The sequence below is a fragment of the Pelodiscus sinensis genome, chromosome 1 (assembly GCF_052426305.1).
Source record: "Pelodiscus sinensis isolate ZL-2025 chromosome 1, ASM5242630v1, whole genome shotgun sequence".
In the NCBI taxonomy this organism is placed as follows: Eukaryota; Metazoa; Chordata; order Testudines; family Trionychidae; genus Pelodiscus; species Pelodiscus sinensis.
This window is the reverse complement of record NC_143052.1, coordinates 25,090,360-25,115,809: the sequence shown is the minus strand read 5'-3', so window position 1 is coordinate 25,115,809 and position 25,450 is coordinate 25,090,360. Positions and strand designations below refer to the sequence as shown.

Below are 25,450 nucleotides of genomic sequence, written 5' to 3'. Positions count from 1 at the left end.
CCCTCCGTCAGCATCATGCTCTTTCAAATGGCAAAGGGGAGAATCCAGCTTTTAAAGGGTGATATTTTAACACATAAAGTTGAGATAAGTTAAGTAGAAAGCAGAAACGAGGCGAGTAATTAGCTCATTTAACAAAATGACCACATGCTGGGGCATGTCTCATCTCTCTGGCTCTGCCCTCCCTTGTGTTGCCGCTTTGCCATTTTAATGTCAGGGCCTCCAAACACAGTAATTCTTTCCTTGGGAAAAGGGCATGGATAAATGCAATAAATTCATGAGCCCCACCAGTTAAACACATCTGCTGACACCTGGAGGACTCTCCATTGAGGAGGCAAAGGACGATTAGAATCCTGGTCAGTTCTGCAGAATTCTATTGGCTTGGTGGGGAAGACTGCTAGAAGAAAGGTGGAAAATGGAAGATTTCCAGAGTGGCACTGAAATGAAAGCCCCAGAGGATTTTGTGGGGTCTATTTTAAATACCATGGTCACCTGTGGTGCTTACTGTGCTCAGAACCATATACATTTTTCTAATGATGAAGTAAATAATAATGCTTATTTTAATGTAACTACTGAAATATACAGACTAGGTAGTTTTACCATTTCATAAAACTTCCCTTTATATCAAAGGTTGCCATAAAATGTTGCAACTTACTAACCTTTCTGGCTTTTCAGATCCACTTTTCTCACTTGATTAACATAAACATCTATTGCCCCCTGATGTGTAGAAGCATGTAGATACCCATCTGATGAATCTGAAAAGCAAGAGAATAAAAGTATGTGTCTGACTGACATTTACTCTGGGATTTTTTAATATTTAGAAAATTATTTCAAACTACGAGCTGGATACAGCCACTGGGACAATGCATTTTTTTGTTTGTTTTTTGGTGTGTTTTTAATTGCCTCTGGGCAATGTCAGAGTACACAGACTTTATGCAGGAAGCCTTTCTCTCTGATCTGAGCATAGAGCCACCTTGTTACTCATGGAAGTTGCCACAGCCAACTCCATCCTCCTTGAGTGGAAATTTTACCATGCTGCAGCACTGCCCTTAACATCACTCCTATACCGGCCCAATCATAACATTTCTAGCTTTGGAATGGGTTAGGGTTGAACTTTATCTCTGTGCAGACAGACAGCACAAGGCCTAAGAACCACTTAAGCCTTCAAAGGAACTCTGCAATAAACCTTTCTGAAAGGTAGATTTCACTCAGAGAGTCACCAGGCATAGGCAATATGGAGCATAACATAACATCCCATCCCCCATACAGCAAAACTCAAGTGATTTAAGTAAATGTTAGGACTTGTAGAACAGTGGTTCTCAAACTTTTTGGGCTCAGGACCCCATTGAAAGTGTTTATGGACTATTGTAACCTAGTAAATAGTCTGGAGGTAGAGGCCCTGAGGTAGTTTCATTCAGGTCCTACCTAGCACTTATCCCCACAGTGGCAGCTTCCATAGCTCCTGTGACTAACATGGCTACATCTCTATTACTGGCTAGGTTTGGCTCTCTCCACTAGAGTTACCACGTAGCTACTATTTGACCGGCCTGACCGGGTTTTTAATGTAATGGATTTACCAGTTTCCAGAAAAATATATTAATCTACTGGATGTTTTGTATGTGGGTCTAAAGATTTGCATTATTATTACAATACACTGTGAAACTGAATGTTAAAAGTCTGTGTCCAGCTAAAGATGCAGCAGTGTTGCTACAAGTGCAGTTTAAGTAAGAAAATATTAATCTTATTTATATGTGTTCTCTCTCTAGCTACTGCAAGTAGCTGTTGGGTGGGCTGTCTGCAGAATTCCTTTGTGGGTGGAGTTGTAGCGGGCTTGTCTTGGGAAGAGGATGTGCCAGGTTTTTTGCATTTCAAAGGTGGAAACCCTATTCCACTCTGGGTGATGCAGCCTCTGGGATTGCAATGCTGCTCGGGTTTGGCTCTGCCCTCCTGACTGCACCAAATTTGTGCGAGTGGAGTTGTGACTTGGTTCATGGGGTTGCAGTGCCACTTACTGCAATTTGGCCTACCAGGGCTCCCGTCATGCTGTTGGCTGCATCAAACCTGAGTGGCACAAGGACCTTAGAGGCTACAGTGCCTGGAGCATTGAGGTGAGTTCAACCCTAACCCATTCCAAACCCTTAATCATTTTTTTGCCTTTTTCTGAACCTTTTCCAATGCCAATATATACATTTTTGAGACGAGGCGACCACATCTGTATGTAGTATTCAAGATGTAGGCATACCGTGATTTTATATGGAGGCACTAAGATGTTCTCGGTCTTAGTCTGTATACTTTTTTTAAGTGATTCCTAACATTGTTTGCTTTTTCAACTGCTGCTTCACACTGACTGGATGTTTTCAGGGAACTATCCACAATGACTCCAAGATCTCTCTCTCATTCCCTACTCTAGGGTTAAATCCACATTATGTACACTGAAGTCCTGCTCCCAGGCTGGACTGGGCAGGCTTCAGATGCTACAGCAATATAAAAAGAGGGAGCCCATCTCATTCTGGGATGGAGGGGAAGGATGTGTGCTAGAAGCTCTTGCTGAGGACCAGCTACAGTCACTGCTACAGAGATTGGAGGTTCTAAGGGCTGGCTTGGACCCCTTGTGACTGACAGAATCCGAAGAAGTGACCTGTGCTATGGACCATCAAGAACCTGAAGCCTCACTGTCTCCAGAGACAATGGGGTAGGGAGGGTGATGGAAAGGTATCTCCTATCTGGCTAAGCTCAGCATGTTTTGGTAGGATTCCCTGCTGAGCTGGTGACAGATCACTTTGCTTTGGCTAGGGCCCCAGGTCAGTGCCTGGTGGAAATGGGTGGGCCTGGATCCCCCTACTTGGATCGCCAGCCCCTGCTTTCTGGCTACTCCTTAGGTATTGGCCACTAGGCCCCACTGCACTGTCCTGAAGGGGTAATCTATTGACTCTGGCTGCTAGGCCATACTGTCCCAAACAATGGAGCTGTCACCATTGTTTTAGTCTTTAGACCCAGTGGTAGCAAGTCTGGAGATGGACAAGTAGAGCGAATAGTGGTGTCTATGCACTCAGTATCCACCCCCTTTTGGGATGGTGGGTGCATACACTGCTACAGCAAGTAATGTGAAAGTCTGACAGAAACCAGTCACTTTTTTATGTTTTGTGTATTCATAAAGAAGATAATCAGTGGGATTTTCCAGAAATGGCTGAACCGACATACATGAGTTAGAATGAAGCTAATTAGAGATGACAGCAATTTGACACAGGGAAGGCTTCTGGAAAACAACATGTTTGATTAGTAGCGGGTAGAAAAGAAGAATCCAAGCATAATGCTCTAAGCTTTCCTGTTTTCTTTTGTGGCATATCTGAACGGGTCTGCAGTTTTCTGTTTTAACTGAGCTCTCAACCCACAGATGTAGCAAACCAACACATCAATTATAAGACTATGTGGGAAGGGAATGCCTTCCCATATGAAAAGCTGCTTTCTTAGAAGGGAAAATATTAGGAAGAAAAACACGTGTGGCCAATCCAGTTCCAGTCAGCTGGGAAACTGCCTCTTTGGCTCATTTAAAACAGCAGTAACAGAGTCGCCTTCACATAACTCTGAAAGGGATTTTGCTGGCACTGGACCATAACATAAACAGTTGACTGAGTACAAGTCCATTTTTACCTACATTGATGCTTCATGAGGGAGTGACACACAATCTAGATTGCTCAGGAGAACTGCCACTAATAGTCTAGGAATAGTCCAGTAAATCACATTCAGCAGAGATTACTGAATCAACCCTTATCTCTTCCCATTCCTCAAATACAGTGTTTCTATGGCCAATTCTTCAGATAAACTTTTGAAAACTCTCCTGGGATTCTCCACCAAGTGTGGCTGCTTCCTCCTAACATCAACGATATTAAAAGGCTGGCAGTTAGAATTCTGCCAGACTTCCACTTCCAATAAAAAGACTCAGTTTTTAAAAATAAGTCTATATTTGAGGCAAAACCCTGTGTGATGCAAGTGCACTCAGAGCTAATCTACTTTGCACAAAATACTCAGTGGTACAGGGACTGTAACGTGGATCTCCCAGGTAAATTACTGAACTATTGAGCTATAGATTTTCTCTGCTTCAGTGAATACTTCAGTATTTTATACAATGTGGAACAGTTTCAATAAAAGAAAGATCCAACCCATTGTGGTTAGGGCATTTATCAGGAAGTGAGAGACATTGGGTTCAAAACCCTACTCTGAAACAGGCAGAGTAAACATGTGAACGTGGGTCTCCCATGTCCTGGATTGGTGTTCTAACCACTGGTCTACTTGGTATAAAGATAGCCCCTCTGTTGCTGTCAATCTAGTAGCATGCTCTAAGGACGCTTCAGAGAATGCCTGACAAAGCATGGACAATAGAATTATAGAATTACAAAATTGGAAGGAACCTCTAGAGGTCAAGTCCAGTCCCCTGCACTCATGGTAGGACCAAGCACCATCTAGACCATCACTAACAGGTTTTCATCTGCCCTGCTCTTAAAAATCTCCAGTGGTGGATATTCCACAATCTACCTAAGCAATCTGTTCTAGTGTTTAACCACCCTGACAAGAAGTTTTTCCTAATCTAAACCACCCTTGCTGCTACTGAAGCCCATTGCTTCTTTTCTTATCATCAGAGGTTAAGGAGAAAAAAGAAGTGTCCCCCACCTCCTTGTAACAACCAATTAAATGCTGAAAGATGTGTCTCCTCTCAGTCATCTTTATTCTAGACCAGGGGTTCCCAAACTTTTTGACACGGGGACCAGTAAATCCATTCACAAACTTTTGGAGGACTGGTAACATTCATTTGCATATTCATTAATCAAATGATGATTATTCAAATAAGTTGTTTCTGGTCCTCCCAAAGCCCCCAGTACCAGCTTTAGCAAAGCTTTTGATATGGTCACCCACAATATTCTTGCCAGCAAGTTAAGGAATATGGATTGGATAAATGGAGCGTTAAGACAGACAGAAAGCTGGTTAGACCAGGATTTCCCAAACTTTTTATTTTAGTTGGAACCCTTTTTTTTCAGTACTGTTTTTTGCAGCCCAAAAATATATACACATAAAAAACAAACTGAGAAAATACCAGACATATAACAGTTTGTATGGTTTGAACTGCCTGGCTGGTAGATGGGGTATCAGTTTGTAGTTTGAACTGCCTGGCTGGTAGATGTGCTCAGGCTGCGTGAGTGTGTCTACCAGACAGACAGTTTGCAACTACTCGAGGGGGAGTGTGTGTGTGTGGGGGGGGGGGAACGAAGGGGGCGCGAAGGGGGGGGCAAAATGGAATCCATGGTGCTTTGCCGGGATCATGTACAGGATGGGCAGCGCCCCCCATCTTCCCCGGCCAACCCCGCTACCTCCGACCTCGCACCCCCCGAGCAGCCCTGCATCCGCGGGCCCCCTGATCTCTCCTAGCCAGACCCACTGCCCCTGATGACTCCCATCACTAGCCCTGCTCCCTGAGACCCCCTCCCAGCCAGTCAGTTATCCCACGCTTCTCCTCCCGATCTCCCCAGTCCAGCCCTCCTTCAGGCAGCCAGTTCTCCTCTCCTCCTCCTCCTGATTTGCCCCGGCCAGCTCCCTACCCCCAACCCTGCCTCCCCCCGCCAACCCCTTACTCCCGACTCTGCCCCCCCCCCACCAGCCTTACTTCCAAGTGGCCGGTTCCCCCGCCCCCCACACTCCCATCTCCCCAGCCAGCCCCACTGCTCCGTCCAGCCCTGCTTCCGGTGGTCAGTTCTCCCCCCTCCTCCTCCCAACCTTCCCCCGGCCAGCCCCGCTGCCCCCAACCCCTGTCCCCGAGATCAAGTGTGTCTGGTGCTGGGAGCCCAGAACATCCAGCTGCATCCTCTGCCCAGCCTGGCCGAGGGCTTGGAGGGCCGGCGCCATACAAGCACTCCGGGAGCTCGGAACACCCCGGCAGCCACACTGAGGCCTGGTATTTTTTTCCTGTGGCCCAGTATCGGGCCGTGGCCCCTAGTTTGGAAAACGCTGTTCTAAACGAAACAATCCCAATTATCAATGTTTCCTCATAGGTCATGTTTTCTATCCCTTTAACCACTTTGTTGCTCTTCTCTGGACCTTCTCCAATTTGTCCGCATCTTTCCTAAAATGTGGCATTCAGAAGTGGACACAATACTTCCGCTGAGGCCTACTCAGCATAGAGTAGAGGGAAAGAATTATTTCTCATGTATTGCTTACAACACTCTCATTAATACATCTCAGAATTATGGTAGGGCCTATTTTGAGTTTGAGGATCTCAGTGTGAGTTTGATTTGCTCAGTGCCAGAGTGTCAGGACTTAGGCAGCTTTATACATGTCCACTGACAAAAATTTAGGTACCTAAGGAATTTAGGCAACAGATAAGTATGGTGTGAGAACTTAGACACCTACTGGCACAGTTAATGCCAAAATGCCTTTATGGCTCTAGAGACAAGTTGGGTAAAGTTATATATTTTATTGGACCAACATGTTAATCTACTGTTTTTTGACAACTATGACGCTGAAAATGTGCCATACCTCTAAGTGACAGAATCAGGTCACAGTCCCTTCTCGGATCAGTGGTTGTCCTAGTCAATGCATGTTGGGAAAGACTCAATATTCCATTGGATTTAAATAAACAATTATACAACACTATAATCCATGCTTTACCATAGAATTATGATTCTGGAAAGGATAATTATGAGAATCTCTCTCTGTTCGGTGATGAATGAGATTAGGCAGAACATATACTACAATAACACTTAAAGTAAACATCTTTCTTTTTGAAAAGGCTGTTGAAGTTGATAACTGTGTTTAACAGGGATGTGAACAACAAGTCGACTAACCAATAAGCAAATGTTTATCGGACAGTTGACACCCTAGTCAACTAGTAGTTTTCTATCAGAAAGAGGCAGCAACGGGAGGAGGAGGAGGAGGAGAAGAGAGGAGGGAAAAAGGGAGTTGCTTCCAAGCAGCAACACCACATGGAGCCCAGGGCCAGACCGTGGGTTTCATGTGGCACTGCCGCTTTGAAATACCACGTGTGGGCTGCAGCCAGCTCAGAGTCCCCAGCTGGCCTAACTGCACACGGTATTTCAAAGCGGCAGCAGTGCATGGAGCCCAAGGTCAGCTGGGGACTCTGAGCTGACCCTGTGCTTCCCGCAGTGCTTTTGCCTTTATTGACTAATCGAATAGTCAACGCAAACTGCATCAATTATTCAATTAGCCAATTAATAAAAATTTAACATCCCTAGTGTTTAAGTCTTCTGTCTTCTCTCAAAAAAGTTAAAGGAGGAAACATAAGAATGGGTTAAACAGAGGCTGAAAAAAAAACTGGATAACAAAATTGTCTGAAAATTAAAGAAGTAATGCTGCAGGAAAAGTATGCTGCTGTATCAGTTAGGGTGTGTCTAGAGGAGTAACATTAGGGGTTTGGTTCGAACTAATACGTCCCGGGGTGCACTTCCTGGTTCGAGCATTTGCTCCAGTCAACCTCTGGCTGTGTGGACGGAGATTTAAGATACACCACTTCGGCTAAATTATGTAGCTGGAGTTGATGTTATCTTACTTTTGCCTTCTCATGTAGGTAGACCAGGCCTACGTGTGCTACAGAAACATAACGATGGTGCTGGAGATACACTCCTGTAAATTTGACACAGGCTACAGGGACAGAAGGGGTTTATCTGTTGCTGTAGGAACTGCACATACCCAAGCAACAGAACCAGGTCAATAGAGGCATTCTTCTTTTGATCTAGCTGCATAGATACAGCAATGGTACTTAGGGATGTGAACTGTCATACTCCTGAGTGCTGTAGTAGCTCTATCAACCTAAATTTTAAGTGTAGATCAGGCCTGAGATGAAATAGATGGCTGCAGGGAGGAGTAATCTTAAAAGGTGTTCTAAATAAGGGTTAAAAAAACCCTACAAAAAACAAAAAACCCAAGGCTAAGATGGAGGACGATAACATCCAAAACACAGCTTCACTTTTGTTGGTGCTGTATGGCAGTTTTTCCTTAATGAACTAGGTAAGGAACAGAAGGTATTACAGAAAACTGAAGAACATAGAAGTTAACAGACATCACACAAAGATTTCTTAATATGATTAAGATTCCAGAAAAAGATCAGCCACTGATTATATACAAATGACCTCAGAAATCCAGCAAGAATTTTTCCAAAAGAAGTCACTATCTCCCACATGCAAAGTACTAGATACAGTAGTGTGATTAAAATAGTGTGGTTTAAATAGCTATAGGAAACACCAAGTAAAGACCAATATAAGTCACAACAATAAAAATACAAGAATTGGGACCTGATACACGCCAGTAAAACATTCAGTACATCAGCACAGAATTGAACAGTACAACTTTACAATCAATTATTTCTCTTCATGCTGACACTTAATAAGCGAAAAATATCTAAGAAAACTTTCGACAGAAATTGTCTTTGGCTTACATCTGAATATTTTCAACAAAACTTTAGTTTTTCTCAAGAGCAATCTTGTTCCCATTAAAATCAGTGGCAAGATTCGCTGGGATTTCAATGAAAGTAATATCAGGGTTTAATTAAGATTTGTTTAAGAAGACACATTAATGATGAAAGGAAATTAATCAATTCTCATTCTGTAAGAGCAAAGCAGAGGATTTAAGCCCTACTTAACTGGCTAGTGGAGGACAGTGGAATAAGAGAATCCTACCATGGCATAATGCCTCTGAAGCAGTTTTTAATGCCATCCATTCTGTTCAACCCAAAGGGAGGGATGGTAGACAGGGTGCCCATTTCCAGAACAGACTTTGGGTTGTTCGTAGTCATCATAAGATAGAGAAGCACTAAAGCTGCTCTGCCTTGTGCTGGGGATAAGGCTGGTATCTGCTGTCATCAGAGTCAAGAATGAGGCTGCATTTGTATGGGTGCTATTACATATCCAGACTTTTTATAATAGTTTTAATTTTAGTCAGTCATCTGACCCAAGCAATTTACTATTGTAGGCTTGCTTAAAACATGAGAGGTTTAAAATTAATGGGACGGAAGAGATCTCCAGCTTATTTTTTTAACCATGGGACAGATTCTTATGAAAACATAGAGCATTCTGTCAGAAATGCTACTGTCAGTATGTTAAATGTAAGTAAAGAGTTATGTAAGACTTCCTGCTAAAGTTACCTGAGAGGGTTTGTCTCTGCAACCTGGACATTACCTTTAAACACTTTGATATGTTCTTTAATTCAAGGGATGCTTTAAAATAGAAGATGAAGCATAAAGGAGACCACTGCATCACAATCTTCTTCTGGTAATTCTTTTTAAACTTTTGAACATTTTAGGGCTTAATTTTGCTTTACAATTAATATTTATTTAGAACTTGATAGTATGTTTATAAAGGAAAGTAATCTTTCAGAGTTACAGATATGATTACATTTCATCATGTATTTACAATGAACAAATGCAGTTCCCTTACTTCATAGCTTCCTCCTTCTAGGAAGGATGAACTAATTAATCTGGATCAAGTAGAAATCTAATTCTTCTCTCAAAATAGTTTAATTCACAACTTCTACTCTGAATTTACATTGATGTAATGAAACACACAATTTATCTCCATGTTTGAAACATTATGAACAAGCTTTCAGAATACAGTGTATCAGGCTTATAGAGCAAAATGGTTTAAAATGTTGGTATTAAGGAACCACAAATTAATACAAATCCATTACCAGGTATTAGTTCATCCAAGACACTATGCTAGGCAAGGAAACGAATCCTTTTTTTTAAAATTCAGGTGGCATATGTTATAAAATATTTTCAGATACATTACTTAAATGAAACTATTGCCTGATGGAGGCAACTTGGATAGGATACTATCTGAGTGTCTGATTACATAGTCACTCTGTAGTTTCAAACAGATGGCATTATTTTCAATCTCCAGAGACTTCAGGCTCACAGTAAAGTGGTTACTACAACTATTCCTGACCTTCTGTTTGCTGATGACTGTGCATTGCTGGCTCATTGAGTGAAGGATGCATAGGAGCTTTTTGATCGCTTTGTTACTTCTGCTCACCGTTTTGGACTCACAGGAGCCTCAAGAACACAGAAGTTATGCCTCAGCCTGTCGGGAAAGAGCCCAGCACTCTAGTGAGCATTGCTGCTGGTACAGTCCTTAAGGCTGTTGACAAGTTCTGCTACCTGAGAAGCGTACTGTCCTCTAAACGTGTATCGTGATGTATCCGCTTGACTAGCCAAAGCCAGCGCTGCCTTTGGAAAATTGACCAAATGCCCATGAAAGGACCATAGTATTAAACTCCATTCCAAGATAGCGGTTTATCAGGTAGTTGTCCTGAATGTCCTGCTGTGTGGTTTGGAGTCATGGACAATATATCATCGCCATGTTTTGAAAGTCGATTAGTTCCGTATGTGTTGTCTGAGGAAGACTGCCCACATGAATTGGTGGGACAAAATTCCTAATACAGAGGTTCTTAAGCTGCGTGGTGTCATGACATGGAAGCAATGCTTATGAACAAACAGTTTCACTGGACAGGTCATGTTATGAGGATGGATGATACACGGATACCAACGATGGTCTTTTATGGCCAGCTTGCTCATGGAAAGCGCTATATCGGCGGTCAGTATAAACACTACAAAGACATCTTAAAGGTCAATATGAAGTCATGCGGCATCTCCCCTCAATGATCTGGAAACTCAAGTTCAGGACAGATTGTCCTGGCGACAAACCATTGTACAGGCTCTTAACTGCTCTGAGAGTCAGTGTATCCAGGCGCTGCAGGAAAAGCACAGGATCCGAAAAGAGCATACAGCGCCTGTAGTTGGCAGCTTTTTATGTGATATCTGTAATCAGCTCTGCCGATCAACGATTGGTTTAGTCGCACACCAAAGGCATCATAGAAGATGAGATCCACTGAGCGATGGCTCAGTCCAAGAAGAACATAGTGACTACCTGAAATGTATATTATAAAATGTGGAATTAGTTTCTCACTTTTTGGATCTGAAGAACTGAAGTGTCTGTGGATTAAATGTTTATCTACATTATAAAATGGCTGACAGTTTTTAAAAGATTAATAGGCTAGGAATAGAACTATTAAAAACTTCTAGAGATGAAAGTTTAATGATTCCTATTACTTAATAGATATATTACAGAAAATATGCAGAGGTCTCAGGCAGGACAGGGGCTCCATCATGCTAAGCACTATAAAACACATACCATTTTGGATTAATCAATTAAGGGACAGATGTGCACTATGCAAGGAATGAGATTATGTACAGAAGCAAGAATAATTAATCATTTTAAGCAACAAGAACACTCATGTTGTAACTGTGGGCTGAGGGACAACTAACAGGTGTGAAAAGCTACATGGTTTGGGCAAAGACATCCCTTAAGGATGAATTTATTAAAGGAGGAACTCTATAAAGAGGACAAAAAAGGAGTTGATAAAGTACAGGTAGGCACTAGTATGGAATGATGACATGTAAATATAGACACGTGAAGGGAAATAATTGAATATGAACAATGTAAAAGTGAAGGATGAATTAGAGCATTACACGAGGCTATGGGAATAAGAGGCAACATAGGAACTTGGCAGAATGAGGACAGGCAGTAGAACATGGTAATATCATGGTACCAAATACATACAAATGATAAAATAATACCACTGCCTCACCAGCATGACCTTCACGTGAAAGAAAGCAGAAAGTAAATATCTTTAATGACTTAAACTGTGCCACAGAATCTCTACGGATGGAAAATCCATGCTTGAACAATAAGAGTATAGAAATAGGGGGGAAAAAAACTTAAAATACAACTAACAAAAATGTAGATGGTATCATGAGCTTTCATGGGCACAACCCACTGGACCCCTTGCTCCATTCATCTGAAGAAGTGGGTTGTGCCCATGAAAGCTCATGATACCATCAACATTTTTGTTAAGTCTCTAAGGGTATGTCTACACTAGCCCCCTAGTTCGAACTAGGGAGGCTAACGTAGGCATTTGAAGTTGCAAATGAAGCCCGGGATTTAAATATCCCGGGCTTTATTTGCATCTTCCCGTCCGAGCGCCATTTTTAAATCGAGTTAACTATTACACCTCGTGGAATGAGGTGTAACAGTTAACTCGAATAAGGGCTTAGTTCAAGTTAACGTTTGACTGCCGCGTGTAGCCGCGGGCAGTTAGTTCGGACTAAGGGGATTTAAAAATGACGCCCTGACGGGAAGATGCAAATAAAGCCAGGATATTTAAATCCCTGGCTTCATTAGCAACTTCGAATGCCTACATTAGCCTCCTTAATTTGAACTAGGGGGCTAGTGTAGACATACCCTAAGATGCTGCAGGACCATTTGTTGTTTACCTTTTTTTCCAGTTACAGACTAATATGGCTACCCCTCTGAAATTTTTAGAAATAGGTATATATTACAAACCATCTCATCAGGATGGTGATTATAAATGCTCAGGGAGATTAGAAAGGTTACAAAGGCATAAACATGCAATAATGACAGAGGATTTCAACTATCCTTATAGAGAATAGATAACCTTAGAAAGAAGGAATGCACAGAAAATTTCTAAACACCACTAATGCCTGCTTCTTGAAGCAGCATATCCTAGAATCCACAGAGAAACAATTCTTGATTTAGTCCTAAATGGAGTACAGGATCTGGTTGAAGAGGTAAATATAGCTGAAACACTCAATAATAGCACATAATGTAATTAAATGTAACATCCTTGTAGGGGGAAAAATGCCAAATAAATCCATCACAGTACTGGCTGCATCTCTATAAACTAGCACTTGGGTCTGGCAACAGAATCAGAAAGTCCTGGTATGCTGTGGGGGCAGGGAGGGAAGGCTGGGAGCTAGGCACAATGCAGGGGGGAGGGAGATACGTGGCCCAGCTGGGCTGTGTCGGAGGGAAGAATCCAAGAAGTCAGGAGCACGGCTCATCTGGGCTGTGCTGGGGGGAGGGGACCAGCCAGAGGGAGCGAGAAATGACCTCCCCTGGTCTGGAAAAAATCCCTCATCTGGGATTAGTCAGGTCTTGAGGGTGCCAAACCAGGGAGGTCCAACTTCAAAAGGTCCCCAACTGATTTTTCTGTGGGTCACACAAAAATGAGGAAGCTAGTTAAACTGAAATGCCTTAAAATTGCATCAAGATTATTTAAAAATACCACAATAGAGATCCAAATTACATGTATATCCCAATTAAAAAAGATAGAGGACCAAAAAAAAAAAAATGCAACTATGCCTAAACAGCAGAATAAAAAGGAGGCAACTGGAGGGAAAAAGCATCATTTAAAAATTGTAAATAAAATCCTATTGAGGAAAATAGAAGTATCAAAACTCTAGCACAGAGGTCGGCAACCTATGCCTTGCGAGACAAATACGGCTCTCTAGGGAGCCAGATATGGCTCTTCTGGAGCCTCAGCTCAGCCCCCCTTGTTCCCCTCACAGCAAGGAGCCCGCACTGGCGCTACAGCTTCATGGCCCCTGCAAGACTGGAACTCCAGCGCAGCTTTCTGCGGTGAGTGGCAGGGGGGAAAATACCCCTTCCCCACCGGATCCGGCATGTAGGGAACAAACAGGCTAAACATGACTCAGTGCAACAGCGTTTTCCTTCCCTCCAACATGGGAGAAACTAGAAACTAAAGATGGCTCCCTGCATACTGATATTTCCTTCCCTCGGGACACACTTCCTGCAGGCCTCCCTACCAACCCTTCCCAGAGGCTTCCGCAATGGGAACGTGTTACATGGTGTCTGCCTTACAGCACGAAAACAAATAAGTGCCCCTAGCACCTCATGCCCGGCGGCCCCCCCCAATCACCCCCCAGCCAGACACCCTCTGCCCTCTGACCAAGCAGCTAGCCCCCAGACAGCTCCTGCCCCCTGCCCAGACCTCGCACCGTCCTACACCCCATCTCCTCACCCAGATCCTGCACCTCCATCCCTATCCCATTCACTGGCAATCCTGTCCCAACACATGGAACCCTTAATTTTTGTCCCCACCCCAGAGCCTAAGGGGGGGTCCACAAAATCCACTAATCCTGGAATCCCAGAAGAGTAAATCTGGCTTAAGGCCTTGAACTTCAGTCCTCCCTGTCCCTTCCCCCACTATGGGACTGGAGGAGTGAGGATTAGGGGTTTTTGGAGGGGTTTTTTTTATTCTCATTTGTGTGGTCCCCAACTGATTTTTCTGTGGGTCAGTGGCCCCCAACACAAAAAAGGTTCCCCAACCCTGCCATAAAGAAAGACAATGTTGAAACCTTTTGTGTTGGACATAATATTTTACTTTATTTAAAAATTAACCCCAACCAACAAGCCCCCAATTTGGGCCCAGCTCCCATCTGGCTGCAGTGTCATAATACTCCTGCATACACATACCCCACACCAACCCTGAGCCCATTGTACACCTGAACCCCCTGCCTTGAGCCCCTCATAAACCCACATCCCCAGACTCCTGCATTCCCACATCACCAGCCCCCTGCCATAAGATTGACAGAAGACAGCCTGAATGCGTGCATGAAGCTGGATTTGACCAGTTATGATGTAAACTTCAAAGAACTGTGGGAAAAGATGCAGCAGCAGAAGTTCCATTAAATAAAGTGAGTATGTTTCATTTATGCTATTATTAATCATGTCAATTATCAATAATATTCAGTTGTATATTTTCAGTCACGCAGATGGGCATTCTTATATGGCTCTTTGTTGACCACTTGTTCTGAATTTTGATGTTGTTTAGTTTGAAAAGGTTGGTTTGAAAGGGCTGCCAAACCTGTTCTAGCAAGTAATGCATAATAAGGCAGGCCAAGAAAGAATTAGCAACTAGCTAAGGACACAAAAACTAAACAAGAAAGAAAGAAAGAGCATGTCCGATGTGCTTTTGCGCAAGAGGGCATCCACACTGCATGGACACTCTTTCACAAGAAAGCTCTGATGGCCATTCGCAGAATGGCCATCGGAGCACTTGTGCTTTTTCCCATAGGGGTTTCTTGCGCAAGAAACCCCTCTGGAGCGTCCATACTTGCCTTCTTGTACAATAGCTGTAGTGCAAAAAGGAGTTATGCCTCATAAAAGGAGGTTTACCTACACCGGAAAAAGCCCTCTCTTCTGCTGTTTAACTGTTGATTTACTTGTGCAAAAGCACATTTGAGGTATGGACGCTCCACAGGTTTTTGCGCAAAAATCTTGCAGTGTAGACACAGGCTAATTGGCATCCCACTTCACTGCAGACAGTAAGGGAGAGACTTCCACACACGTGTCTTCTTTTTAGGTGACAAATCTGAGGAAGTGTCTCATATTGAGGTGTCATCTGAGGAGGTTTTAGAACAAACTCATAAATTACACAACAGTAATTTCCCCAGATCATATGTTATTCACCCAAGAGTTCTGACAGAAGTCAAATATGAAATTGTAGAACTATTAATTGTGCTATGTAATTTGTTGCTTAAATCAGCCACTATATGAGATGACTAGAGGATACTAATGTTATGTAAAAGGCTCCAAAGGAGATTCTAGCAATTGCAGGACAATACATCTAACTTCAGTTCCAGGCAAACTGGTTAAAACTATAGTAAAACACAAAATTATCAGACTCATAGGTAAGTCCAGTATGTAGGGAAGATTCAACACTGCTCTTGTAAAGGGCAATATGACTCACCAATCCGTTAAAAATTTGTGAGGCTATCAACAAGCATGTAAAGAAGGATGATCCAGTAGATGTGGCATACCTGGACTTTCAAAAAGCCTTTCATGAGATCCACATCAGAGACTATTAAGCAAACTAGAGTGTCATGGGATAAGAGGAAAGGTCTTCTCATGAATCAGTAACTTGAAAGACAGGAAACAAAGGGTAGGAATAGAGAGTCAATTTTCACAATACAAACAGAAAAACAGCAGGGTTTCCCAAGGATCTGTACTGCGACCTGTGCTGTTCAATATGTTCATAAATAATCAGGAAAAAAGGGTAAACAGTGAAGTAGCAAAGTATGCAGATAACACAAATTTACTCAATAATCATTAAGTTCAGAGCTGACTGTGAAGAGTTGCCAATGGATCTCACAAAACTGGCTAATTGTGCAATCATATGGCAGATGAAATTTGGTGTCGATAAATGCAAATTAATCTACAATAATTCCTCCTTTTGGTTATTAATACAAAATGATTGCATCTAAGTGAGCTGTTACCACTTGTGATGATCCTTGCTGTGGTGGGGGAGAAGGTTGGTAGAAAGCATCATATAGTAGTGGTCAGGCAAATGTTGATGGGGAGCCCAGGCCCTCCCAATCTCCTAGGCTCTGACCGAGGGCTCTCTGAGGGCTATCCGTGATTTGACAACCAGGGGCACTTAAAATACCCTCTCTGGGCCACTTCCCCTAACATGCACATACACACTCCCCCTGCAACTGTCCCAAGGACGTTGTCTGGTTTAAGACAGACTGAAGGGGGTCCACTCAACAAGTGGTACCTTCTTACAGTTGCATACAACATGATAGCTCCCTCAATCTCAGGATGGCAACTCCCCCCTCCAGGGCCATGTCAATCCTAACTCTTTCCCCTTCTGGGGTAGTGCAAAACAAAGGGAATTAACAAAACAGGGAGTTCATATAAGAGGAAAAAGAGGAATGCTTCCATCTCAGACACGGCAGTCTACAGCAGGGTCCTCTCTCTCCTCAGGGAGAAACCTTTGGGCAGTTGTTTTAGGGAGAGCTTCTGCCTTTCCCTTAGCTCTTCTGATGGAGCTGCAGGATACAGTTCTGTTCTGTTCCCTGATTTCCCATTAAGTGAGCTGTCTCCCTGCCTTTTAATTATTTCTCCAGTTAGTGCATTTCTGACAGATTTAGTGAAGAGGCGCTGGCTTATCTCAGAGTAATTCCTTTATCTCTTGTTACCTGGAGGGAGCCAAGGGGGGCACGGAACTATATGTCCCACCTCTCAAGAAAGAGACCTTGGAATGGTAATGGATAGTTCTCTAAAAACATCCCTCAGAGTGCAAAGAACTAGATACATTCATGGAGGTTAGAGGATTACCTGTTCGGTTCACTCCCTCCGGGGCATCTGGAATTGGCTATTATCTAAAATGGTTAGGGATGCAGCCCGATGCTCCAATCAGACTGCCAAACTGCCTCTGACTGTCAGAAGCTGGGATAGAACATCACTTGAAACTGCCCTGTTCTATTCATTCCTCCAAAGTACCGGTCAATGTCAGTCAGGATATTGAGCTAAATGGAGCATTTGTCCAACCCAACAAAGGTGCTCTTTTACATACACTTGGTTTTGATATTGCTGTGCTTCTCAATGCATGGTTTCTGCCCAGAAGACCATACAGACTAAATTCAACATGATGAGCAAGGGAGAGTATCTGACAAAGGAATGAAGAGGAAGGTGATGATAAAGACTGTTTTGGTAGCAGTATTTGGATAAAGAGAGGAAGTGGACATGAACAGTATAAAATACCGAACAGTAGTTGAGGAGGATCTCCCAGCCTTATTAAGGGGAAAATACCACATTAAAAACCTTGGATCTAATGTAAATACTTGACTACTTAAGATAGGTATCTAGTTCCACATCTGGGTACTCATATTAATTCTTAAGCATCCAAATGTTTATCTGAACCCCAGAAGTAAAATGGGCATCATGACACAGAGCCCAATTTTCATATCGGCATCTGAAAGCTGGTCATACCAGATATTAGGGTTTGAGATTAAAAAAAACAGGCCACAGTTCTGAGCATGTTACTGGAGCTGCTCAAGTTATATTTGGTGTATATCCCCACACAATTATACTGCTGATATTTTGAGCATCTTTTTTGTTTTCCACGAGCAATAAAACGTCATAGAAGAGAGAATCTGCTCCAAAAATTTTTTAACTGGAAATTAAAATTTCAGGTACAAGTCCCATGCACCAATGTCTTAAACAGGCTGGGGGGTCACAATGTCAGGAATGTTGGATGGAATCACTTCTTGTCCTTCAATGTCTGGAGGATGATGAAACAATTGGCGATGAAACCTATAAGAAAATGAGCCTGACTCATTTATTCTTTGCTGAGTTTCCTGGCGCACTCCGTGCCAAGTCTTGCTTTCAAGAGCAGGTCCCTACTTTCTGTAAATACAATGCATAATGCTAGCACTTAAAATAAACTCTGCCTTCAATCCTCAAAAAATCTGGGGTCATTCCCTCCTATTTGAAATAGCACAGCTGGCACATATCTCCCACTTCTCACATTTCCAACAAACCAAACTCAAAATAGCAAACCTCCATTTCAACATTTTAGAGCTGAAACGTAAACATTTCCATGCAGGGAAGCAGGACTTGAATGTTATTTTTTAAATATCTGTAGGATGGTACAAGATAATTTGCCTTGGCAGCAGAGAACACCTAATGGGAACAGGACACAACAGCAAGGAGTGAGTGATTACTAGCAGGACTGTGACAACTATATATTGGAAAGATAGGACTGATACTGAAGACTTCTTTCTTTTCCTTTGTGAAACTTAAGAATTCCGGTGGTACCTTAATGACCATTTTCAGCAGTGACTGAATCAAATCAGAAATCAAACAAGGGTGGGTAAATCTAAATTAACATGTCATTTAAAAGCTGCCTATTCTTTGGTCCAAGTTGAAAGTTTCCAGTTCAGTATTTTCAAAACACATCAAAATTATTTCACATTTGTTAATTACTAATATTGCACTTGTCATTGCACAAATACATGCTGCAAAGAAAAGCAGGCTTCCTTCTTCAGTACAATTATTTCAAAGGCCCAATTCTGTAAGATGTTAAGTACTCTCCATTTGTTTTTAATTTATATTTGGATCACAAAGGAGATAATACATTTCAAACATAGCTCAGAAAGGAATGGACAGATACTATTTCAGACACGACAGAAAGAATGGATGAAGGCAAAAAGAAAAAGGGAGTGAAAATAAAGTAACTTAAATCATAGAACACTAGAATGGGAAGGGACCTTGAGAGGTCCTCGAGTCCAGTCCTCTGCCCTCATGGCAGGACCCAGTACCATCTAGATCATCCCTGATAGATGTCTATCTAACCTGCTCTTAAATATCTCCAGAGATGGAGATGTTCCTCGGTTCCTACTATTAAAGCAGAATTAACAGAGTACTGATTAGCATGATTTCCTGATGCCTCTCAAATTAATATCTTGAAAATAAACCTCTCACACCTCTGTTTTAGTTGATCTTATAAGAGAATAATATATATACACTAAGGATACACGAAGTAGCAAGAGACTAGAGAGTCACTGAGAGATATAATGGGCATATTATTCAATTAACTAGTTTTACCTGATGAATTGCATTCCTGTTTGTACAAAATTATTTACTCTATTACTAATTTTACAGAACCAAGAACAACATTAATTTGCTAATATTTCAAAATATGTGTACTTTCTGAAAGGTAACATAGTGCTGTTGTTAGAGGAAGGTGCTAAGCACTAGAAAACCGAAGTCACTGTGTGAGTTCTAGCAATCCACTTACGCATGTTGTGCCTCTGTTTCCCCATCTATAATAGAAGAAATACTTATCCACTTATGTAACTCACTTTAAGAACTTGAAGTGAAATTACATAAATGAAAAGTATTATTATATCTGACCCAACATCCTCTAAGTGTATGTGAATCTTTAAAAATTTTGCTTTAAAAAAATGGCCATTAAAAAGCCTGAAAAATGAATACAAATGGCTTTATGATCTCTTGAGGGAAAAGTGAAGTGTAACTAATAACTAAGGTATGTAAATCTGAAAGATAAAATGGCTCTCAAGTGTCAGACACTTCTTAATACTTAAAACTGAGCTCAGTTAACTACGGAAACTATTCATCATCTGTTAATGGACCTGGATACTTCCTTGATTAAGAAACTTTAGTTTTGTTAACAATGTCATCATCAATCAGTTCCTTTGACAGAAGGAAAAAAAGGAGTCTGGAAAACTGAGTACAAATTTGTGGTTCCCGTGACTGAGCTTTACGGCATTTATTTCGAAGAAATGCTCATGTTTTTAGTTTGGTTACTATTCTTTTCAGGATTTGATATTTCGAACAGAGTGCAATCCTAGAAGGAGTTTGCTCTGGTAGGTGTTAGAGAAGAAACAGGCAACCCAGGAGCAGATGGGGTAAAAGGAACTGCTTTATTGCCTATGCATATTTACCTCGGACATTCAACACAATGTCCAAGTGGCAACAAACTGGCATTAGTCAAACCCTTTTATCTATTTTAGTATGTTAATTCACACATCTATCACTACTTTTCCTAAACCCTTAGGGTATGTCTACACTACAAAGTTAATTCGAACTAACAGATGTTAGTTCGAATTAACTTTGATAGGCGCTACACATAGAAACCGCTAGTTCGAACTTAATTCGAACTAGCGGAGCGCTTAATTCGAACTAGGTAAACCTCATTCTACAAGGACTAACACCTAGTTCGAATTAAGTAGTTCAAATTAAGGGCTATGTAGCCACTTAATTCGAACTAGTGGGAGGCTAGCCCTTCCCAGCTTTCCCTGGTGGCCATTCTGGGTACCACCAGGGAAACTCTTCTGCCCCCCTCCCGGCCCCGGAGCCCTTAAAGGGGCACGGTCTGGCTACGGTGCCCGTGCCAGGTGCAAACCTGCCAGCACCTAGCCAGCAGACCCTGCACCTGGAACGCTGCCACCCAGCCCTCCGTCTCTTCCTGGGACCAGACTGGCGGCTCTCAGGAGCCTGCCCCGGTCCGCAAGAGGCGGGCGCCCGCCTAGTCTAGTGCGGAGATTGTGTACCTCATCTACGACCTCCGCACTAGGCATAGGAAAGCAGCCATCTAGGGCAGGAGAGCTGCCAGCCTGGACACCCAGGAGCAGGTTTGCATGAAAATCAGGATGGTCCAATGAGACCCCCGACCCTGAGCCTAGAACATAAGAATGGCCGTACTGGGTCAGAACAAAGGTCCATCTAGCCCAGTAGCATGTCTGCCGACAGCGACCAACACTAGGTACCCCGGAGGGGATGGACCGAAGACAATGACCAAGCCATTTGTCTCGTGCCATCCATCTCCAGCCTTCCACAAACAGAGGCCAGGGACACCATTTCTACCCCCTGGCTAATACCACTCCATGGACCCAACCTCCATGAATTTATCTAACTTCTCTTTAAACTCTGTTCTAGTTCTAGCCTTCACAGCCTCCTGCAGCAAGGAGTTCCACAGGTTGACTATTTGCTTTGTGAAGAACAACTTGCTGTTATTAGTTTGAAGCCTGCTACCCATTCATTTCATTTGGTGTCCTCTAGTCCTTCTATTATGGGAACTAATGAAGAACTTTTCTTTATGCACCCTCTCCACACCACTCATGCTTTTATAGACCTCTATCATATCCCCCCTCAGTCTCCTCTTTTCTAAGATGAAAAGTTCCAGTCTCTTTAGCCTCTCTTCATATGTGACCTGTTCCAAACCCATGATCATTTTAGTTGCCCTCCCTTCTCCCACCCTCTTTCTTCCCCTCTCCTACCTCCTTTGCCCAGTCTCCCCGAGTTTCGTTCAATAAAGAGAGTTTCTATTTTTGAATACACGTGTCCTTTATTTTGTATATCAGGAAGGGGGGCTAGGGAGGGGTAAGTGGAAGGAGGTGAAGGAAGAATGGGGAGGAATGGGATATGAGCCCCCGATGGGGAGGACTGGGTGGCTCTGCGGGCTCCTCGGGGTGGAAGCTCTCCTGCAGCCCCCCGATTAACCCCCCCCGGATGGCAGCCTGTGGCAAGTGTAGCCGGGCTGATGGCCGAGTGCTGTGATGTGCCGATTGTGGGCACTCAGGGCACTCCAAGCCAGGACTGCTTTGCAGGCGGGGAACCCCTGAGAACTGTCTGTCCGGGGTGGGGGTCGGGTCCCTTTAAGCACAGCCCTCGGCTAGCCTGAGGGAACAGCTCCACGCTCGAAGTCCTAATCTGATGCCCTGCTGGCACTACTTCCGGCAATCCTTAACCCCGGTTCAGGGTCCACTCAATGTGGACATGCTAGTTCGAATTAACAAAATGCTAATTCGAACTGGTTTTTAGGTCTGGATGCACTAGTTCGAATTAGCTTAGTTCGAATTAACTAATTCGAATTAAGTTAGTTCGAATTAGTGCTGTAGTGTAGACATACCCTTATTTAGTAATGTTAACTCCCGTAAAATAAATATTAATAAGCAAATAATGAATACAATTATACCTGCCCCTAATTACTGTTGATTTAATTAGAAATTCTGTAAACACATTCCCATACTACAATAACAGGCTACAGAGATTACAAAGAATTTGATCCTGAAGATACGTTATGAAGACCCAAAGAGGATAAGGAAGAGACATAACAAAATAGAGCAACTCCATACTTATCTGGTTTCCTAGGCTACAAAAGCAAAGGGAAAGAGCATGTCCAAGGGTAAAGCCTCCTGTGGCTGAATCCTTGCCATCATCCCAGATCCATATTCATTTTACATATCCCAACAGTAAGGTCACTGATGTCACTGGATGCTCCCAGACAAAACTGAAAACCTTTCAGAATTAGATCCATAATTGCATTCATTTATGAAAATGGAAGTTCTTGAGTGTTAAGTATATATATATATATATATATTTTTTTTTTTTTAAAAAGCATGCCTGATTCACAACTGCATTACTCCATTTTTACTTCACTGAAATCATTAGAATTATACTGTCATAAAACTGGACTAACTCAGCAATAAACCAGGCCCAGTAAACCCCTGTAAATCATATGTACTGTTAGGGTTGCTAAATGATCTACCAAAAATACCGAACATATGGGTGAAAAATTTGTGGAGAAAAACAAAAAACAAACAAAAAAAAAAACCCACAACCCACCCACACCGAACACACATACTGTGTAGCTACTACCAAGAGCCACCAAGCTGGAAACAAAGTGGAAGGCTGAAGAGCCTGCTCTGCAAAGCAGCTGCCTGCCACCCAAAGCGGAGAGGGGCAGACCCCAGGGCAACACAATGGCAGGAAGGGGGGCGACAATGGGTAGGAAAGTGACTCCCCCATAGCCAGGTCTTTGGGTGTCCCAGTGGGAAGAAGCAGAAATTCCACCCCAGTCAGTTTTGGCTGAGTGCCAATGGAAGGTGCCTAAACGCAACTACAAAGCACTTGTGGGCTTCTCTCCTGGACTACGGCACTACAACGCACTTGAACAGCACTCAGGGACAGGGCTTCTCCTCCTCCCCAAGGCATCACTCCTCCTTAGACGCTATCAACTGAAGGCTCCTACCGCTGATTGCGCCCCACCTCCCAGCCACTCCCCCCACCCCCACCTGGCTTCTGCATGCAACCAGAGGCTCCCAGCGCCAATCACGGCCCCGCCTCCCAGCCTGGGACTCCCTCTGGTTGCATGCAGAAGCCTGGCGGGGGCGGGGGGAGTGGCTGGGATTCCCAGATGCTCCCCTCGCCTGGCTTCTGCATGGAACCACGGGTTCCCAGCTGGGAGACGGGGCCGCGATCGGTGCTGGGAGCCTGTGGTTGCATGCAGAAGCTGGGCAGGGGGAATGGCTAGGGGTCCCAGCCACTCTCCCTACCCCCGCCAGGCTTCTGTCCGGCGCACAGCCGGAAAAGCAGAAAATAACGGACATTACACGCCTGGTATTTTCTGAATTTTTTTACCAAACAGAGGGTGCAAAAACCAGACTGTCCGGTAGTATACCAGACACCTGGCAACCCTATGTACTGTACACAATCACAAGAGAACATTGAGATAATTCAGCAGTGTTTTACCATTCAAACAAAAATCACTGTTGAAAAGCAGAAACAAGACTAACCCAGTCTTTTCTTCCCTTTAATTTAAAGCTCACTGATTAAAATGGCACTTGAACAAAATGTTTACACTGTTTTCTGAGAAACTGCTACCACTTTTGTCGATGACATAAAATAATAAAATAATGATTTAATATTACTTGCAAGTGACAAATCCCAGCCATTCAGTTTTAATCAAACATAAGACAAAGTAAAAGTTTATGAAGCCACTTGAGCATGTTCTATAATTATATACATAGAAAGAAGATATCAGATACTTCAAAACTCAATAATCTAATAAAGAAAGTCATAACAAAATCCAAAAGCTGAAAGTCGAAGTCAGCAAAATTCAGAATATGTTGTCCTATTTAAAGAGAAAGTAGAACCTACCTACTGTGATGTTTCCTGTTTTGGTTTGGAGGGTTGTGTCACCTATAACAAAAAAGCAACAGTGTGTTTTTATGATGTTAGAGAAATTTATTTCATTATTTTATACAGTACACTCAGAGGCTGCATAGATCATCTGCATATCTGGGGTCCTGCTCTAACGACCATAAGGCAACTGCTAGTCTACATATTTTTATTTGGGTTACACATAAAAACTAACAAATCATTACAAAATATATACTTAATATTCATAGAGTTGTATTCTATGAAAAATCTCAAGAAATGCAAAAAGGAAGTAATAAAATTTAAAAATATGTAGATATGGAAAACAATTGATGTAAAACTTTATGAACATATAGACAAACAAAAAAAACCCAAAATATTTAATGGTATAAAGTACTTTATTTTTATTTTGTGCCAGGGATTTGGGGGAGGGAAGGTGGCAGTTGACTGCATCAGCTATATGGTTGGCTATAGTGATATACAGGCAGTCCCTGGGTTACATGGATCCGACTTACATCGGATCCCTACTTACAAACAGGGTGAGGCAACCCCACACTAGCTGCTTCCCCCCAGCAGACCAGGGAGACGCGGAGCGGCTTGTCTCAGCAGACACTTCAGCTTGAGAATAAAGGACTGAGGGAAGTGAGGTGTGGGAGAATAAAACTGAGCTCTGGAAAAATGTTTGGCTAGAGTTTCCCCTACAATATGTACCAGTTCCGACTTACATACAAATTCAACTTAAGAACAAACCTACAGTCCCTATCTTGTACGTAACCCGGGGACTGCCTGTAATTGTATGTGTAACAAATATGACATAGATAGCTAACCAAAAATAGTTTCCATCTTTCAATGGAGATATTTTCCAAGTTGAGTGTGGGTGACTGCAATAATTCCCCCCCCCCCCCGCCCCGCCCCCAAGAAGGGTTTTTCTATTTTATTCTGTAGGGCTTGTTATTAAAAAAAAATACTGTGGAGTCATTGCACATTACACATTGCTGTTCCCTTCAAAGTTCTCTTTACATTGGAACCCAGTGTCAATCTGTGCAACTAATCACATTAGCATCTGCTGCCGTTTGAAGGAATTCAGTGAAATGAGGATCCAACAAAGTCATAAATCTGCTTCTGGGCTTCCCTGGCTGACAACTCCCCTGCAGGCTCTGCGCCAGCTCCTATGGCTAGCCCTATCCACCGGCCGACACCCTTCTCCGTGGGTTCACCAGGAGGCAGAAAGCAGTGCGGGCCAGAGGACTCTGGAGAGGCAGGGAGTGGTCATGCAGCCAGTGGCAGGAGAGAAACGGTGGTTCAAAGTACTCCTGTTTTCCAGC

The 25,450-nt window shown here is 42.9% G+C and overlaps 1 protein-coding gene across 5 annotated transcripts in view; it reads right to left on the bottom strand.

Moving 5' to 3' along the window:
- Positions 1–25,450, bottom strand: part of FAM185A (family with sequence similarity 185 member A) — a 119,833-nt gene that overhangs the window by 64,035 nt on the left and 30,348 nt on the right. For 3 of the 5 annotated variants that reach the window (XR_016349672.1, XM_075926836.2, XM_006137562.5), the window contains exons 5-6: positions 24,126–24,167; positions 657–752 (exon numbers count right to left, since the gene is read on the bottom strand). Coding sequence is in view for 4 of the 5 variants with exons in the window: in XM_075926836.2 (XP_075782951.2) it covers positions 657–752; positions 24,126–24,167 (138 nt within the window). In the remaining variant the exon portion in view is untranslated. Of the gene's footprint in view, positions 1–656; positions 753–7,129; positions 10,923–24,125; positions 24,168–25,450 lie in introns of those variants that run through there. The other 2 variants (XM_075926844.2, XM_075926832.2) reach the window with 2 other exon arrangements.